Source organism: Strigops habroptila, chromosome 3, assembly GCF_004027225.2.
Source record: "Strigops habroptila isolate Jane chromosome 3, bStrHab1.2.pri, whole genome shotgun sequence".
Lineage (NCBI taxonomy): Eukaryota > Metazoa > Chordata > Aves > Psittaciformes > Psittacidae > Strigops > Strigops habroptila.
This window is the reverse complement of record NC_044279.2, coordinates 75718850-75737286: the sequence shown is the minus strand read 5'-3', so window position 1 is coordinate 75737286 and position 18437 is coordinate 75718850. Positions and strand designations below refer to the sequence as shown.

Genomic DNA, 18437 nt, shown 5'->3' with positions numbered 1-18437 from the left:
TAGGTGGGACAAAGCAGGCTGCAGGTGGGGTTCAGGAAGAGGAGGACTGTATATTACTGCTCAGGGAATGGTTGTGCAATCTCTTCACAATGCACCATTTCTTTATGCACCTGAGTTTTTGGGAGGGAGGGAAGGAGGAAGAGGAAGAAAAGTGAGAGATGTGGCATTCCATGTGGCATTGGGTGCCACAGAAGCACCTAAGTAAATGTTAGGTTTGGGAACCTCAGAGCATGGGTTTAACAGGTTCCTCTGGGCAGGAGGAAGAGGTGCGTTGCCCTCCCGCAGGAGCGGTACCATGTGAAGCGGTGGCACGGTGAAGGTAGCACAGGTGTGCCCCTGAACCAGCATTCCTGCTATTGATAAGGAATTGTCTCCTCCAGCTTTCCCTCTTATCTCACCTCACTTATCTGCTGGTACATTCCAGCCAGGTTACCCATTACTCTGATACTTCCCCATGGAACCCTATTCACAGAAAGTGAGGCAGCGGAAGGCAGTGGGGGGGGAGGACAGGGTTTGGGCTGGGCTACATGGCTCAGCACCTCCCAGTCTGTGTCCCTTGCACTGGACTACAGGCAGTTAATGTCGGTTATCAGATGCTACTGTTCTAATTAGTGAAGTGTCTCACCAGCCTTAAATGAGATGGATGTGTGACAGCAAACATTGGGGCACTTCAAGCAGGATGGGAGGATGGTAAGAGTAGAAAAGCACCTTACAGATAGCAGGGTGCAGGGCAATGTGGCAGTGCCCCTGCCCTCCTCCTCCACTTCCTTGCTACCCAGCCCGGGGGATTTGCTGCTGCCCGAGTGCATCGGGATGTCTGATGGGCTGGAAGTGCTGTAGCCAAGCCAGCTTTGGGAAGGGTACTGATCTATTTCAGTCTGCAAATGAACTGTTGCTGGGCTGGAGAGGAGGCTTTGCAGCCTCCTGTGGGCTAGGTGGGTCTGGGTGAATAGGAGGTTGCTTTGTGTGTTAGCCACGGTGAGTGGCAAAGTACCAGGCTAGTTAATCCAGGGATCCCAGAGGTGCTGGCAAATCCTGCTGAGAGCAGAGAGGATGGGATTTTGTGGCCGGGACACCATCAGGTGTAACAAGGAAGATAAGGTCGCTGCAGCTGAGGGGAGGCACCAGAGGCGAAGTTAGTATCAAAAGTGTTTTAATAAGGACAATAATAAGTGCATGGGATACAGAGTGGAGGCAGAAAGGATATTCCACAGATATGGGTCTTTGGACTGGAGCTTGAGTTATGGTCTGGGAAGCAGAGGGTGGGGGGGAACTCATCCTGAGAGCCAGAGGGTGCAGGGGTGATACGGCTAGTCCTGCTGGGTGCCATGGCCAGAGCTGGGGACTCCTTGAAGCTGCCGCCATCCCTGGCTTGCCTGTAGCCTCGATGGCCAGACTGCAAACAGCACTTCCACGTAGAACACACGTGCACACCAGAGCTCTGTATTCTGCTCTGCAGAGCTCCCTGCCAGGAGCAGCCGGGCGGTGGGCGAGCCTTGCGCCATGGCCCAGCATCTCCCCCCGCCTGTCCCCGAGAACAAGGGGCATCCTGTGAGGGTCCCTCCGGTGACCTCAGCCCCCGAGCATCTCGGCTCCACACCGCGGCACAAAGGCGCTTCTGTGCAGGCCAGTTTGCACTGGGGCAGCGTGGGGGGCAGCTCGTTCCAGGGCAGCCACGTTGCTTGGCAAGTGGCATTAGCCATCCTCCCTGCGTACCCCTGGGAAGGGGTGCCCTGGAAAGAGGGATATATGTGTGGGGAATGGGGAGAGGAGGCAAGGATGGAGAAGGGGTGGAACAGACCGAGTGGCTGCAGAGTGGGAGTCTCCTTGTTCTGAGGTGGGGGGAATGGGGTTTTTGGGCCTGAACTGCAGAATGTGGTGACCTGACAACCTTGCCTCTGCCTCCAGCCAGACAAGAAGTTTCTCTCCTCCCTGCTGCAGGGAGGTGAAGGTCAGAAAAGGAGCTGTCCTAAGTGATGCTCAGCAGCAGGAAGCAAGTGGAAAGACCCTTTTGGTTATCTCTGTGGGTGCTCTCGCCTCCTGAACACTGAGCTCACAGCCTTATTGGTGGGGGGGGAGGGAAAAAGCCCAGCTCCTTGGGGTTAGCCTTGAGCCCCCAGCTGACCTCCCCTGGTAGATAGATGTGCTATATGGAAGGTCTTGCACCAGCTGGAGCTGGGGAGACCCCCATCCTGTATGTGCCAGAACTATCGGTGGGACTATCTCTACAAGGGCACCGGTGCCAGCACAGAGGGCAGTTGGAGGCTTTGGTGGGAGAAGGGAGCACATCCCCAGACATGCTGGCAGGTCCAGGCTGAGGGATGGAAGAGAGGGTGCTAGGGGGAACCGGATGGAGTAGGAAGGGGTTTGGGGGTTTCTTTGGCACATTGGAATGTCCCTTTGGTGTCTAATGGCAGTCTAAGGGCCACAGTGCCTGGTGCTGCGATGCACAGCCCTCACCACCCCCCCACAGCAGCCTGGCGCAGCTCCAGGCAGCCCCCCAGGAGATGGGCTCTTCTCCTGCCCCCCTCCAGCATCCTCAGTGCCCCCAGCTTGGCAAGGAGGTTGCCCGCTGGGTCTGCTGGTGACGCTGGTGCCTGTGGATAGGGGACAGGGAGGAGGGCAAAGACCCCAGCACCAGTGCTTCTGGTGAGGGGCCGTGATGGCAGTTCACACCTTGACTTCATCATCCTCCTCCTCATCGGCATACTCGAAGGAGTTGCTGCGCCCCCCCCGGGCACCAGCATACCCCTCCTGCAGGTTGGAGAACGTGGCCTCTTCCTCCTCCTCCTCGTCCTCATCTCCTTGGTTCCAAGTGGCCTCAGGGGATCGGCTACCCCCTGTCACCTGTGACCGCCACAAGCTGCTGCTGGGGCTCTCCCATAGGGTCTGCGTCCGGGCCTGCCGGGGACCCTCACCCTTCTCCGAGCTCCGTGGGGTGCTGGTCCCACCATAGTGACGGGCCAGGACCTGTGTTTCCCGGTCAAACTCTCCTGCCTCGATGGTGCAGTCGTTCCAATGGCCCTGCCACGGGGTCCCTCTGGGTGATGTACCCAGCCCTGAGGCCCAGGCAGAGTCCTCTCCAGTGCCCTCGATGGCGTGTGCCTCTCCATTGGCACGGACTGACAGTCCTGGCAGCGAGCTGGCCCGTGACAGGCTGCTCTGCCCAGAGCGGTCCCAGAAGCTGGACATTGCCTTGTCCTCTCCCAGTGCTGGAGGGACACCATCCCTGGTCCCCTCACCGCACAGGTCTGGGCTGTTCTGCCCCACCTCACTGCCGTTGGTTTCGGAGAAGCTCATGACCTGGAGGAGCTCGCTCATGAGGGAGGGCCCCAGGTCCAGGCGGAAGGAGAGCAGGGAGTCTGAGCGTGTCAGCTCTGCTTCCCCAGGGAAGGAGCTCTCTTGGGCCTTTTCCAAGCGAGGGACGCGAGGGATGGTGCAAAACCCAGACTCCAGCCCTGCAATGCAGAAGGGATGGCTGGTGAGATGGGATGGTGAGGTGGGAGGAAGCTTGCCTTACCTCTGAGGGGGACAAGGGACACTGACACCGAAATGGCACACTCCCATCATTGGAGCTGGCCTCTAAAGGACAAGCCGGTGTCTGCCTGGACATCTCCAAAGCTCCGAGTTACAGCAGAGGGTCTTCAGGTGGGCTCTGGGCTTGGGAGGATGCTGGTGGGGGCTGATCCAGGCAGGTAGGACCAGGAGATGGCAGCATTGCCTCAGCCTGCCTTTCCCTCTGAGCCCAGCCATCACCCCCGGCTGCTGCAGGACCCCCAGATCCCACCCTCCCGAGATCGTCTGCTCCAGACCTCCCTCCCTGGGGAAAAGCTGAGCCACAGTCCAGTGCTGTGAGGCCAGAGAAGAGCTACCCTGCTGTCCCGTTCCATCCTTCCCAAAGGTCCCTCCTGGACCCTGACCAGTGGGGAGGGATGTGGGCACAATGGGGAAGGAGGAGATGAGATGGAGTCTCTTGGAGATGGGGGAGGTTGCACACCTAGGGACAGGGTTAGATCATCTGTATGAAGGTAGGGAAGGCTGTGCCATGGGTCTCCTTGACCTCGCAACCTTGGTGTGGGCATTGCCCCACTGCCCCAATGCCCTTTTGGTGTCCTTGGGGAGGCTGCTTATGGGGAAGGGAGATGGAGGGCACCCCCTCACGATGACTCCACATGGGCTGCCAGCTTTGTGAGAGGAGAAACCATCCATGTCCCACTTTGGGGGAGACCTGCCAAGGGCGGGAGCAAGGACCACAACTGAAAGCAAGGTTAGGGTTATCTCCTCATAGGGGACTCTTAAACGTCCTGTCTCTGCTGAGAGCCTAAAGTCCCTCAGTGGGAAACTGAGGCACGGAGCGATGGAGAAGGGCTGCAGAGGATGCACTGTGCCTGGGCACCAGCCTCTGCCCTGCGCTTCACTCACCGTAGGTCTGGTGTGTCTTGGAGAAGCTGTTGGAGGCACTTTTGAAGGAGAACTTGCTGCTCAAGCCCCGGCTGCTGCTGCCGCCATCATATGTGCCCTCATTGAGCTGTGGCAGTGAGACGGCATTCTTGATGATGGGCGAGATGGCTGGGGGGGCCGGCGATGTCTGGCTCCCGCTGCCCCGGCTCCTCAGCGGCGTCCGGCGGACGTGCCGCAGCGTCCGGGCGAAGAAGTTGTTGGCTTTGGCCGTGTCGGCTCCACCGTGATTGCTGAGGAAGGAGGTGTCCCCGAAGACATCCCCACCGCGCCCCACGTGCATGGTGTGCCGAAAGTCCCCCAGCGGTGGGCTGATCATGTCCGGCGTCAGCTCCGACTTCAGCCGCCGCTTCCCGTGGGAGCCTGACACCCAGCTGAGCACCGGCAGCTTCCCCAGGCTCATGTTGCACCCCTCACCTTGCCCCTGTCTTTGAAAAACACCCCCAAAACCAGCCTTTGCTGGGCTTCCAGCACTGGGGTGTCCTGTCACATCCCGGGCCTCCCCATCGCTCCTGCTCCGGTGTTCTTGGTGGGATGGCTCACGTCACCTTGGCTTTCCGCAGGTGGGAAGGGCGCCTGTCCCCTGCTTCCCTGCTCTACGTTGTGCTCATGAAGCCGCCCACAATGAGTGGGAGGCAGAGGTGTCCCCAGGGGGTGTCTGGGGTCACCCCAGGTGCTGTGGAGGCTGCTGGAGGCTGCGTCTGGCTGCAGGCTTAGGGGTTAATCCACTGTCTTCTGGCACTGCTGCTGTTGGGTAAGGGGAGCGGGTCACGGATGGGGCAGCGGGTGACGGGAGCTTGGGCAGGGCAAACGCCTTGGTGTCGGTGGCCACCTAGACAAGGTAAGAGGAGTGAATGGTGAAGAACTCAGAGAGAATCTTCCCAACCATGTGGGCTGTGCACCAGGACTGGCTGGGGAGGTTAAAGGTGGTGGATATACAACAGTGGGGAGGTTGCTACTGGCTGTCCCCCTTGCCTGGCCTTTGTCTTGGGGAGGAAGAAAAAGGCTTTCCCACCAAAACACCCTCCCTCTGACCTCACTTGGTGTGCCTCAGTTTCCCCTGCCTCCAAAGCAGCTTTGCCGGACCCATGCCGCGACACAGGCTGAGGATTTCCCTCCCAGGCAGGACCTCCTCCCAGAGCCCAGGCTCCCGGGGTAAGAAACCTCTCCCTTCTTTTTGCTATTCAGATGAGCCCTTGGGCAGAGGGTGAGGCCTGGGGACTGCGTGCTTCTCGGGGAGGAGGGGTGGCAGGGAGGAAAAACACACTGTTTGTATATTGGTTTGTTTGTTGAACTCTGTAGGCCCTCGGGTGCTGGAGCATGTTGGAGCAGCAGGGAGGTAGGGTGCAGGGAGGGCAGCTGCTTTGCAGGCAGGGAAAACTGAGGCATGGCAAGGGAGGTGAGGAGAGAAGGTGGGAGAGAAGGTGGGATAGGTCCCTGCACTCAGGGTACTGGGGCACAGGCAGGGAGGCAGCAGCCAGATGTGTGATGGCAGAGAGGTGACACTCAGATCCCCCGCTGCTGTGTGTGGTAAGAGGAACAGGGCAAGATGGGGAAAGGAGAAGGTTTGGGATGTGGGACACCTCTGAGCATCAGTGGTCCGGACACCCTCCTCAGGAAAGGGCCCTCCCTGGGCTTAGTCCCCACTTAGGGGTCTGGGGAACAGGATGGAGCTGGGTCCTTTCAGCAGGACCCACTATAGAGGGCAGCATGGCAAGAGGTGATGCAGGAGCCTTGCATCCTTCCATCCCTGTGTGGGTACCCCCATCCCTGCATGGCTTTGCCAATGCCACTCTGCCTGCCTGTCCCCAGGTCACCTCAGAGCAGCCAGGCGATGCCAGGGTGGCAGAGCCTCTGGCAAGGGGGAGCCCTGGGCATGAAGCTGCTTTCCTGGCAGGCTACACGTGTTTTCGCCTTGCCCTGGCCTTGTTTGCTCACCCAGGGCCCCTCTTATCTGCCAGGGGTTAATGCCTGCGGAAGGGAAAACAAACCTCCCCTGGCAGCTCCAGCACCATTGGCTGCCTCCCGGGGTGGCAGTGGCCGGTGGCAGTGGGGACAGTGGCAGGTTGGCCCCCAGCTCCCTGGCTCACGCAGCCCATGTCTGTTCCTGCTCATGGAGGTCATGCAGTGGTGCCTCGTGGCTGGGACAGCTTTGGGGTGGGAGGACAACCTGGGGGCAGCTTCCTCCCTCTGGCAGAAGCCCACCCATAGCCACTGGGTCAGGAGTGCAAGGAAGCCACAAGGGTGGTCCCTGCAGCACAACAGGCATCTCGGGACTGCAGGGAGAGAGGTGCAACCTGGTTTTTGATCTGTCATTTTGGATCCCCCAGGAACACTCACAGCCCCAGGAAAGGGTATTAGGCAAGTTACAGCCCTCGAGTTTTCCTTTCCTTCTGCATGTTGAAGCCCCTGAGAAACCCAAAGTGGGAGTGTGCCCTTCAGCAGGGTTACTCTAAGGGGTGGACTGCCCCAGCCCACCCCAGGTCCCCTGCACAGCAGAGCTGCCCTGTGGGAACTGGGGCAGCATCACCCTGGGGACAAGGTGGGGAGGTGAGGGATATAGGGGTATGCGGGAGGAGAGCATCCCCTTGCTCCCTGCCTGGAGAACCACTGAGTGGGGAGCTGGGAGGAGGAGAGTTTCTCCTTCCTTGTCCCTTGGCCACCACAGGGACACAAGCCAGCACCCCTGGCTCTCCTTGCCTGCTGGCAGGCATCAGGTGCTGGGAGAGGAGGGAGGGAGGGAGCCAGTGCCCAACCCTACCTGGATGGCAGGTTTCTGGCAGGCTTTTCCTCCCTCCAGTCTCCCCCTTTCTCCTCATTCCCTCTGCCTCTTGTGTGTCTCCCTGCTTGTTCTGCCCCTGTCAGCCCTCCCCTCTGCCCAAGCAGACTCGTGATTCTGTGGGCAAAGGGCGACCCGTGCACTCTCCTTTCCTCCACTGGGCAAGGGACCCCCTGCCTGGCCACCCGTCTGTCCGGACACTGCTTCTGTCTGAGCCCCCAGCTCATCCCGACCTCCCCTTCCCCAGCATCCTCTCCCTGGATCCCTGCTCACCTCCTCCGGGAAGCCCCCTGCCCTCAAAGACCAACTGCCGGCATCTCCTCCTCCTCCTCCCAGCCTGGCCTCCCCTGATTTCCCCCTGAGTTCAGCTGGTTACCACTGGTTTTCCACTAGGCAGGAATGGCCAGAGCTGTTCTGCTTGCTGGGAAGAGCGGAAACCAGGAAGGGGGGGGAAATAATCCAGATGTCTAGTTGGCTGGAGCTGCTGAAAGCAGCCTCTTCCCTCCTCCTCCTCCTCCTTTCCTTACCCCCCCTTTTCCAAAGGGGACATACTCCAAAAGAGGGCGAGGAGAAGTTTGGGGTGGTCTCAATAGGGGGAAGAGCGAGTGGAAATGGATGTGGGCTGCCAGGAAGGCTTTCCCAGCCTTCCTGAGTGCTGACAAACCACCCTTTCCCTGGAGGGAGGGAGGCAGCGGCTCCCTCGTTGGGTCACTGCTCTGGGATGGGGAAAGCTGGCAGGGACAGGCTTTTGGGAAAGGGGGAAAAGGGCTCTGCTGGCCAGGCTGGGCCTCTTCCAGCTCCCCTGGAGCAGCGCCGGGCAGTAGGCGGACAAGCCTGAGTCCGACTCCTGTGCTGCCAGCTGCTATATATATACATGTAGTTATATCTCTCTGTGTAACAAGGGTATTTTTCCAAGCAGACACACTGGGACATGGAGGGAGGCCGGGGCTCCAAAGGCAGGCAGTTTCCAGCCATCCCCTCTGTGGCTCCTTGTCCCAAAGTGCTCCCTTTCTTCCTCCAAACCCCAAAATTGAGGCACCGACAGCCTGCAGGGCTCTGAGGGGTATCCAGAGGAGGGGGTCAGGAGGGACCCCTCCTCACCCCCTTTCTCTCCTTGCTCCCTCCCCTCCAGCCTCCTGTCTCCCCTCTCCTAATTCCTGCTTTCCTTCCTCCCGGTTTCCTGTTGCATTCCTGCCTTCTCCCTTTCTTTTTTGCCATCCTCCCCATCCCCATCGCTTTGCCACCCCTCCCGCTTCTGCCTTCTCCAACCACCCTTTCCATGCTTTTCCTTCTGCTCCTGACACCCCTCTCCCTCCCTCCACGTCTACAAACCGAGGAATCAAAACTTTCAGGATTTACCTCTTCCAAACCAGGGTTATTATTTTTCCTCTCTGTCCTCTGGATGAAAAGTTGGGAGACACTTCCCGTCGGCCCGTCACTTGCTCTGAGGGTTACTGCTGCCGCATCCCGGAGCGGAGGGGGGCACAAAAGGGAGGCATGCCCCCCTCCCTTTTCCCACGGCTGTCCCCCCAAGGCTGGCTCTCCCAGGCTGACGCCCCAATGCCACCGGAGAGAGGGAGTGAAGCTGTCGGGGAGGGGACGTGGGAAGGAGGAGGGCGGGCTGCAGCACCGCTGAGCCAATCCTTGCCTCGGCAAGAGACCAGAGAAAATGAGATTTATTCCAGCTATCCAGGACAGAAAACTTCAGGAACTCCTCTGCCCCCCCGCTCCTCCCCACTTCCCCACTGCCATTTCCCGCCCTCCAGCATCCCGGCCTCCCGATGCACCCGCTTCAATGGATCTGGGGGAAGGGGGAACCCAGATTGCTGGCTATAACCTGGTTAGGGGAGCCTGGCCGGGGGGCAAAGGAAAGGAGTTTGCCCCCTGTGTGTGGGTATCGCATAGGGTCATCCCACCCCATGTTAGATGGGAAGTCCTAGTGCCCATGGTGTAGCGCTTCCAACCAGGAATGGGGTATGGGTTCAAACTTACAAAGGGGAAGTTCGGGTTACATATAAGGAAGAAGTTCTTTACTGTGAGGGTGGTGAGGCACTGGAACAGGCTGCCCAGAGAAGTGGTAAATGCTCCATCCCTGGCAGTGTTCAAGGCCAGGTTGGACAGAGCCTTGGGAGACATGGTCAACAGTGAGGTGTCCCTGCCCATGGCAGGGGGTTGTAACTACATGATCTTAGGGTCCTTTCCAACCCAAACCATTCTGTGATTCTATGGGGGTGGGAGGTCATGCCAGGACCTGTGGGTAGTGTTGAGTTGAGCTTTAGCAGGATAACAGGCTCCCTGAATGCCGTATGGGCCACTTTGGCGTTTATAACAGGCTCAGGATGAGTGTCATACCACTGGTGGTGTGTCAGACCAGGATAAGGGGGTGGCATGGGTAAGTTTGAGGAGGTGCTCTTTAGTGGCACCAGGAGGGGTTTCTGCCCACACATGGAACACCACATCCGTCTGGCATCGTGCTTTGTTGCTTTGTTCCTTGGTGGTCATAGGGCAGAAGAGCCTAATGAGGGGCAACCTGCTGGTGGGCACAGCATCACTAGTGCCATTGATGACCCTCATGGCCTCAGTGGCTCTGCTGGGGAGCACTTGGCCAGGCACAAGCACCTATTCAGGGCCCTGTGGAGGAGAAGGGAGGTGTCTGTGCTGGCAAAGGCGAGACAAGACTTGTTGGGGTTAAGCAGGGCCTGGCTGAAGGGATGACAAGATGTCTGCAAAGATGTCAAAATGGAGCCTAGCTTCTCGCTAGGCTTAGGTGGCTCGCACTGGGATGCCCAGGCAGGAGCACCTTATTGCTCAGAGGTTTGCTAAGCAGCAGTAGGGTTTTGGCACTGTTCTCAGCCTCTTGGCCTTAGGCTTCTCCTCTGTGAAATGGGATAGTTGGGTTCTCTGTCCAGACCTTCTGTGGAGGTCTTCTCCATTACAAATGAAGAGGAGAGGGACTGTGAATTTTAGTGGTCCTTCTAAGTCGGTCTGTGTCTTGGAGGGAGATGGGAGCTTGGGTCTGAAGGGGGTAAGCTGTACCACCAGCAGGGAAAGGACAAGAAAGCATGACCTGCATCCTCCCTGCTTTCCACAGGTATGGAAGATGTCTCTTCCCCCCTGTCCTGCTCAGAGGAAGCCAGTGGGGGTGGTGGGAGAGTCAAGAAAAGACCCTTTCTTTGGGTTCCCTCCCTCTGCATGGCCTGCCAGGCCATCTCCCCCCCTCCCAGTCCATGGGGCTCCCTCTCAGTCCCCTCACCCCCATTGCTGTGCCCTGCAGCGGGGCTGCGGCAGGGAGCGGAGCCCGGGTGACGGCAGCCGCCTCCGCCGGGGAATGCAGAACAAATCTCTTCCAGATGGGACAGGGGCCACGTTCTGCTCCTTGTGGAGCCGGCTCTCCGCTGCCTCCTCCTCACCCCTGCTCCAAGCATCTCTGCGCTCCAGGACAGGATGGACTCTGTTTCCAGGAAGGTGGCTGGAAATCCCCCCTCTTCAGCATGCCTCCCCAAACTCTGTGGTCTTGTGGCCATGCCAGCTGGGCTGTGACTTCTGTCCTTCTGGAGCTGTGCTGAAGTGCTTTGGGGAACTTCAGGGTATGTGCCAGCTCCAATAATCAGTACCCATCCTGGCTTCTGGCTGCTCGGGTATGAGCAGAGGTGGTGCGGCCCCTCCAGCAGGGCTTGCACCCTCCCAAGACCCCCTTCTATCATATACAGCTGTCTGGAAAGTGAATCCGTAGAATCCTGTTTCCCCCCCCTCCGTAGCCTGTTTATGCACCTCAGCTGAGGAATGTGGGGCTGGATGGTGCTGTAGAGCCACTGTACCACCCATGGATGCCCTGGGCAGGAGGTAATGCCTGGATCCCTCCCAGCCTGGCTACCTCATTTACCTTCAGTCTCTCCAACCTTTCATCCCATCTGTAACCCTTTGCCCCAGGCAGCAGTACCAGTCTCACCATCACAGACAGACCGGCCATTGGGCTTATCATGGGATCAGACAAGTGGCCCCGCAGCTTTCCCAGCTGTAGGATTTGCTTTGATTCCCACAACATCAAAGACTGGGCTGCACAAATTGCATGCCCTCTTCTTCCTAGTGCTCATCCCTCCGGCGTGGGGCTGAGGTCTTATGGGTGGCTGAGTACAATGGGGATGGAGAGAGGGGTGGAAGGATGCTGAGAGGGGGGTCTGAGGTCTTTGCCCCACACTTCAGGTGCTCAGTCCTTCCTCCCATCTCACTTTGCAGCCCCTGCTGCTCACAGACCCAATGCCCAAAGGAGACTGATGCAGAAGAAGAAAGACCCCCTTTCTCCCTTTCCCTGGTGCCCAGGGAAGCTGAGGGAAGGTGATGGGGCATCCCAGCTTGTGGACAGGGTGCTCGCCTCTGGGTTTCTATTCCCTGCCATTTCTGTTCCCTGCCTTCCCGCCTGCCCTCCCGGAGCCCCATCCCTGGAAATTTCCTGGGGAAGGAGGGCAGGCAGGGGGCTCATTGGGAAGGGGGTGCCTCACTCGGCGCACAAGAAGCAGATATCCTGTTGCTGCCCAGGGTCTCCGGCTCATATTTCCTCATTAACTGGGAGCGCCACTCATTTGCGGGTGACTTCCAGATGTTTCCATTCTCCTCACAGTGGCTGCGAGGGTGCATACCAGCGGGTATGGGAATTACTGCTGGCAATAGGGTGGGGGACAGACCCCTGCCATGATGGGAAGGGGGGTCCATAGGGCTCCCTGTCCCATCATGCATCCTGGCGTGGCCTCATCCAGCTCCCCATCAACCTGGTGCTGTCAGGTCCCTGCTCCCAGCCCATGGCCCTTGGTGCTGCCTCCAGCCTGCGTCTCGCTTCCCTAGGGATGAGCTGGAGGCAGAGCCGGTTTTAGGGTGATCAAGCCCAGGTGGTGGCAGGAAGTGAAACCCCAGGGCGAGGGATAGCTGCGAGGCACCCATCAGTGTCTTGCTGAGAGCATCCCTGGCCTGATGCCCATATGGGCTTTGTGGGCACTGGGTCCCTCATGCCCCATAGTTTGTTCACTGGCATGATTTCTGCTCTGGCAGCACCCCCAGGGATGTGCGTTCCCCACACTGTGCCCGTAGCCTTTGTGATAATCAGGGAGTAGAATGAGACTGGTGCAGTTCCCAGTATCCTTGTGCTGAACCAGGGTGGGTTGTGGTGAGCACTACCAGGCAGGCGACAGCATCAGGTTAGACACACTCATGTTAGCAGGGGGTGGATCAGCCTCTGTAAAAGCCCATTTCTAATTCTCCCCCCTGATTTCTCCAGCTCTCTTCTCCTGGAGCAGCGGGAGGCTGAAGGAATGGGATTGACCACGTCCTGCTTGTGGGGTTTGCAAGGGGGAGAGGGGGGGCTTTTCCCCCGGGAGCTGGACTGGGAACTCAGAGCCTCCAGGCTTGCCAAAGCCCAGGAGGAGGTACGGATGAGTTCCCAGGATTGCTGGCGAGCTGCCTCCCTCCCTCTGTCCATCTTCTCCTATCCCAAATGTTTTCATTCTTCTTCCTCCTCCCACCCTGCCCAGCTTCGTCCTGTTTGCTGTCTGGGGATGTGGGGTGCTATAGGAGTGTTGGGGGGTGTTGTGGGAGGAAGGATGGAAGGGCAGATCCTGGGACAGACCCTGATTTGTGCTCTTTCCCTTCAACTTTCCCCCAGGCACAGAGGAGAGCGAAGGGGGGTTTGGGACATGGCTGGGAGGGGAAGGAGGATGTTGCATAAACCAGAAGCAATCCAGGAACAGCTGCCCGTGGCCTGGAAACACCTCTGTGATTCCAGGCACTGGGAAAGGAGATGTAAATATATACATATATATGTATATATTCATGTATGCATATTGCATCTCCTCAGAACAACCGCCCCAAATGCCACTTGATTCTCCGATTCCTTTTCATAGACATTAAGGAGTTGCAGGAGGGCACTGCAGGGGCTCAGGTATCCATTTGTCCTTGGAGAAGCCACTTTGTGTGCTCGGGGACATCTGGGGGGGTCTGTTTGCCCTTCCCCATGTATGTTCCTTTGGCAGGATAAGGAGGGGGAGCACATCTGCAGGAGTTTAAAGCCCATGCATGCTGGAGGGAGCTGGGATGGATGCTGCTGGGGTGAGGAAAAGGGGAGATGGTGAGGGCAGGAGGGTGCATAGAGGATGGGGGTGAGGAGCAGGAAACTGGGGGGGCTCTGTGAGAAAAGAGCCCTTTTGGAGATTCATTGCCTGAGGAGGTGGGGAAGGTGCTTTGGGGAAAGGAGGAGCTGGGGGGCTTCAAGAGAAGGTCCCCATGGTTGGCATGACATGGGAGAGGGGACTGTCGAGGGAAGAAGGATGCACCCATGGCGCAGATAGGGAGTGGGTTGCAGGGATGAGGAAGGGTGCAATGAGCGGAGAGAGGATGTGGGCACATAGGGAACAAGGGATGGGGATGAAGAGAGAAGTCATCCATGGTAGGAGAGAGGGACCATGCTTGAGGAACCTGTCCTGGACAAGGGGAAGAGGTGAAAGCCAGGGGAGCCATGGGACACAAGGCCTGGATGACTCTTTTTATATCATAATGATTTTGCCTGTCCATCCAGCCCGTGTATTTTTGGCCCACGGAAGGAAGGGGGTGGGGATGCAGAGGCAGCTAAAAATAGGGGTGTCCCTGCCCATTCCCCCAAGGCGGGCATCCGTCTGCCTGCTGCCTGCGGGGCTGCTGCGGGATCTGGAGGAGGGGAGCAGGCCCAGCCTCCTCCCCAACTGCGTCTGGCTCTGCTTTTGTTTGTCTCGCAGCCCTACGGGGACAGGAAGAGGCCGCGGGGCTGGGGAACAATGGCTCATTCTCTGGGAGCCCGCGCCTGCCGAGCAGCGATAGGGGACGCGGGACGGTGGCCAGGAGGCGAGCATGGCTGCCCAGTGCTGTCGCCATGGGAGCTCGCCCCCCAGGAGATGATGGGGTGCACTGGTGGGATGCAAGGGGACCTTCCCCAGCCCATCCCTCTTACCCAGACCCCAAACCAGGCCACCGTGCCCAGGCAGAATGGGGATGAGGAGCTGCTGGGCATGGGCACACTTTATGGAGGAGATAAGGGAGGCAATTCCAGCAACCTGAAGAGTGGTGGGAGCATGTCTCCAACTGGCACTGGGGAAACCTGTTGTTCAGCAGCTCTCCTTGAGCCTTGAAACCTGCAGGGAGGGTGGCTGGAGCTGGCACTTGCTGGTGGGAATGTCCCCAGCTGGGGCTGGCATGTATTTATTTGGGAGCTATAATGTGCCTCTCTGTCCTGGCCATCACTGTGCTCACCAAGGCAGTGCCAGTAGTGCTGGTGGAAGCTCTCCCCATGCTCTATGCACCCTGCTGTCTGTGAGATGGCCAAGCGGCATGGATGGGTGTGCATGTGTATATGTGATAAATGCCTTTATCCCGCCTCTTTCTTCCCCAGACCCTCCTTTGTGCCAGTGTCTCTCCCAGATGTTAGATCTGACAGCCGGGTGCTGGAAACGCCTCGGGGAGAGTCTCTCCCCCCACGTCTACAGACAAGGTAGGGGTGAGAGGAGGTGATGTTAGCACCTGAGGTAGGGGAGAGGTTAGGAGGTGTTTTGCAGGGGTTGATCAAGGAGGGGGCAGAAGAACCTCCTCATCTCCAACCCCCTTTTTTCAAGGTCTTGGATGCTTGGGGCTGAACGCTTGCCAGGGCTCCTCTTGTTTACTCAGCCGGGGAGCTGACACATCCAAGGTCTCTGCTGACTCCACTTTCCCACATGCTGCTGGCGGGCGCATTCCAGGGCAGAGTGGAGATCTGAGCAGAGGCATGCCAGAGGTTTCCATCCGGGATGCCATCCTCCCTCCCCCTTCTCCCCAGGCATCCAGCACCTCCAAAGAGTGGGTATTGCATCTTGCCAGCATCTTGGGCTTCACATCTGGCCAGCATCCTGGGCTTTTACAAGCCATGGCTGACACAGAGCCCAGGCATGGACCGGGAGCTGAATGCCTTCAGCAAGGCTCAGCTCTTCTCTTTGCTCCCCTCCAGAGATGTCAGTCCTGCTCCTTGTGCTGACCCATGGGAGATGTGTGGAGGGGATGCCTGCCTTAGCTTAGTCCTCCCTGCGGGAAAGGGGTAACATGCTCCTAGGCAGTAGCCCCAGCTTTTTCATCTTATGATGTGCACCCATTCCTGTGGCTGGGCTTCACTCCCTGAGGGTTAACAGCGCTGTGCCGGGTGAGCTGGAGGAGGAGCTGCACCCTTCCCTTGCAGCCATGTGCTCTGGTCCCTCTTGGTGTGGCCGCCTTTGGTTTTAGAAGGGAAGGCCATAAAAAATAAGCGCCAGGAGATAAAGAAGGGTTTGGAGAGCGGGCAGCAGGGCTGGGGCGGGAGCACGGCCCTCGCCCTGTCATTTCAGCCCGAGGCTCCCTGTCCCAGTGATGCTCCCACTGGCATCTTTGCCTCCTCCAACCTCGAGCTGCTGGCAGAGGACCACCACAGCCTCTCCTCCCCGCACCGGGCTGGCCCGCAGAGGCCCCTTTACGCCCATCCCCAGTGTCTGGAAGAAGAGGCCTCGTCTCCCTCCTCGGCTGCCACAGGAAATGCGGAGCCTGGAGGTCAGGGGCCAGGCGGCAGCTCCTCCCGTGGGGGCCAAGCAGCCCAGCGCCGCAGCTTGCATCACTCCGCAGAGGAGGGGAGGGAGGCAGAGCCATGGAAGGGAGGGGGAGAGGGCCAGGCTTTTCCTGTTTATGTGACTACCAGACCCCCACGAAAGGGAAAGGACTTGGAGAGCTCGTTGCTCTTGGGCGGGCTCCAGCTCACATCTGTCTATGGCTCTCAGCCCTGGGATTGCATCCCTCGGGCAGGGCACGACTCCTTCCCGCAAGAAATAGGCATCCAGCAGCCAGAGGGACTGAGGTTATGTTCCTGGGGCTTGTGAAGATCTGGTCTAGTGGGGAGGCTGCAGTTGGCTTCCTGGGAAGTGAGGCACAGCTCCTGCACCCCAGGCTTTGATTCCTCCTGTGGTTGTCTCTGGCTTTGGCTGATGCTGGTCTCTATGGGATGGTCTGAAGGGTGAAAAGCCACTCAGGCCAAGACAAGGAGGTAGCTGGGTATATATATATATATGTATATATACCCAGCTTTGGGATGCAGGAATGGGGAACTCTGGGAACCCTGGGCATGGAGGAGTGATTAGGAGAAGGTTACAATCACATCACTTTCAGCCACGACGGCTCCAGCACGGATCCCATGCAGCAGAAAGAAGCGCTGCAAGACCTCCCATGTTATCTAGGGTCACATCCTGCAGGGCATCTGGTGTGACCACAGTGGTATGTGGAGGCGGAAATGAAGTCCAAGATGTTGTGCTCTCGTCTTCACCTCTGGCACGCTCCGGCTTAGGTCACATCTGTACCGAGTTTGTAGTGTCTCAGCTTTGGTTTGCAGTCCTTGGCCCATGCTGAATGTGGGTTGAGAGGCGCTCTGTGCAGACCCACCTCTGAGAGATGTCCTAGAGCACACCCCGTTAGGCAATGGGAGCAGAAGGGGGCTGCTGCCCCTTTGCTGTCCCGCAGGAAAGCCTGATCCTGGCTCGGTGCAGCAGCGATCTCCTATCCGCTGTAGGATGAGAATAGCTGTGCCCAGTGTAAGCCAGGGCAGCAGCAGAGGGAAGTGGGTGCATGCTGGTGTGGGTCTGGCATCTTCACAGTGGAAAGGCTTGGGAAGGACCGCGGCAGTCAGCAGCAAGGGGCCCTGGCAGGTCTGTGTGGTAGGAAAGGGCACAGCCCTTGGCTCCCCACATGCTTCCCTTTGCAAGAGCTCCAGCGTAAGGCCACGTTGACCCAAAGCTTTTGGGCTTTGCCCAACCACCTCCTTCCCCAAGAGGTTGGACGGTGGGGTGGTGCCACCCTATGGCTCTAGTGCAGTGTTACAAGTGCTGTTCTCTGCCCTCTCCAGAGAGACACTGCTTCTGTTAGCATGCGCTCAGCTCTTTTCTCTCTCTGTGTCCTGGACAGGTTTGCTCTCCAGCCAAGGGGAGAAGGTCCTGGCCTGGTCCTGACCCAGCAAAGCCTCCCTCTCTTGCAGTTGCATTGCCCTCCCTGGGGCAGTTAGATATTCCTGGGACTAGAAAACCACCAAGCTGGGGTTTGTTGCCCAAACCATTAATTGCAAGGCCAGGTGAACCAGGATCTGTTCTCTGACAGTTGCTGCTGGAACTTTAATCGGTTGCAGGCTGAAAAGCCAACATGCGTTCCCATGTACATTGCCAACCCATGTTCTCAAATATCCAGCTATTGTAGCAGAAGGGAGATTTGGGGGAGTTAATTATGTAGTCTGTTACTTTATGGAGCAAATTTGCTGGAAGGTCTGAAAGAGCAGCATCTTCCTCCCCCAACACATGAACCCCGGCCCTGTCTCTGGTACGGCACGTGTTTAGTGCTATGGGTGATATGGGGTGGTATCACTCCCTCCTGCCTCTCCTCCACCAACACCTAGTCAGTCTTAGCCTGACAATGACTCTCAAGGACTCTGGCCGCCAAAGACCCTGGGGCATGCTCATCCATACAATGGCATCTGAGCCTGTGCTGGTGATTCTCACTGTCTCAGTGCCTTTGACTTCAGCTGCCCTGCAAACACAAGGCAGGGGTTGCCTTCTGGTTCTGTCTTTGCTCCCATCCTAAGCTAGTGCTCATATGAGATGGTGGAAGCACGCTTGGTCTGGGCAGCTGGCTAGCTTTGGGCAGAGGACCACTGATGATCCTGTAGTCCAGTGGCGTCTTCTTGGAGAAGACATCTCTCATCCAGGGAAACCTGACAACCCACAAGTCTGGAGAGGAGGCTGGAGCTCTGATGGAGGGGGAATATGAGTGGTTGGTTTGCCCTGATTAGGTGGTTGTCCACATAGATGATAAAGGGGTTGGAAAGAAAGGATGGAAAGGGCCTCTCGGTGACTGAGAGGGCCTAGGGAAAGGCATAGGTGAGGTGGAGAGAAGGTAACTGGTGCATGTGGGAGCGCAGAGGAAGTGCTGGCTGTTACAAAGCTATCTAGGCATGATTTCTGTTCTGCACAGCCCCTTCTTTCCTGTCTGACTTCTGATGCAAATTGATGACTCTGCTTATTTGACCCCTTTGCCTTCCTCTGGCTGCAGGTCAGCTACTTGTTTTATTCAGCCATCCTGGATCTGTAGCAGACCTCATTCTCACTGTGACATACCTTGCACCTCAGGAAGCAGAACTGGGACTCAGGGGAGG

At 58.1% G+C, this 18437-nt stretch overlaps 1 protein-coding gene across 1 annotated transcript; it reads right to left on the bottom strand.

Moving 5' to 3' along the window:
* Positions 1 to 1136: 1136 nt before the first annotated feature.
* On the bottom strand, positions 1137 to 8888 carry CDC42EP1 (CDC42 effector protein 1). The gene is made up of 3 exons (XM_030478913.1): positions 8597 to 8888; positions 4423 to 5290; positions 1137 to 3458 (listed from the first exon to the last, which is right to left on the bottom strand). The coding sequence occupies exons 2-3, from the start codon at positions 4859 to 4861 to the stop codon at positions 2671 to 2673; spliced, it is 1227 nt and encodes a 408-aa protein (XP_030334773.1). The 5' UTR covers positions 4862 to 5290; positions 8597 to 8888; the 3' UTR covers positions 1137 to 2670.
* Between the last annotated feature and the right edge of the window lie 9549 nt (positions 8889 to 18437).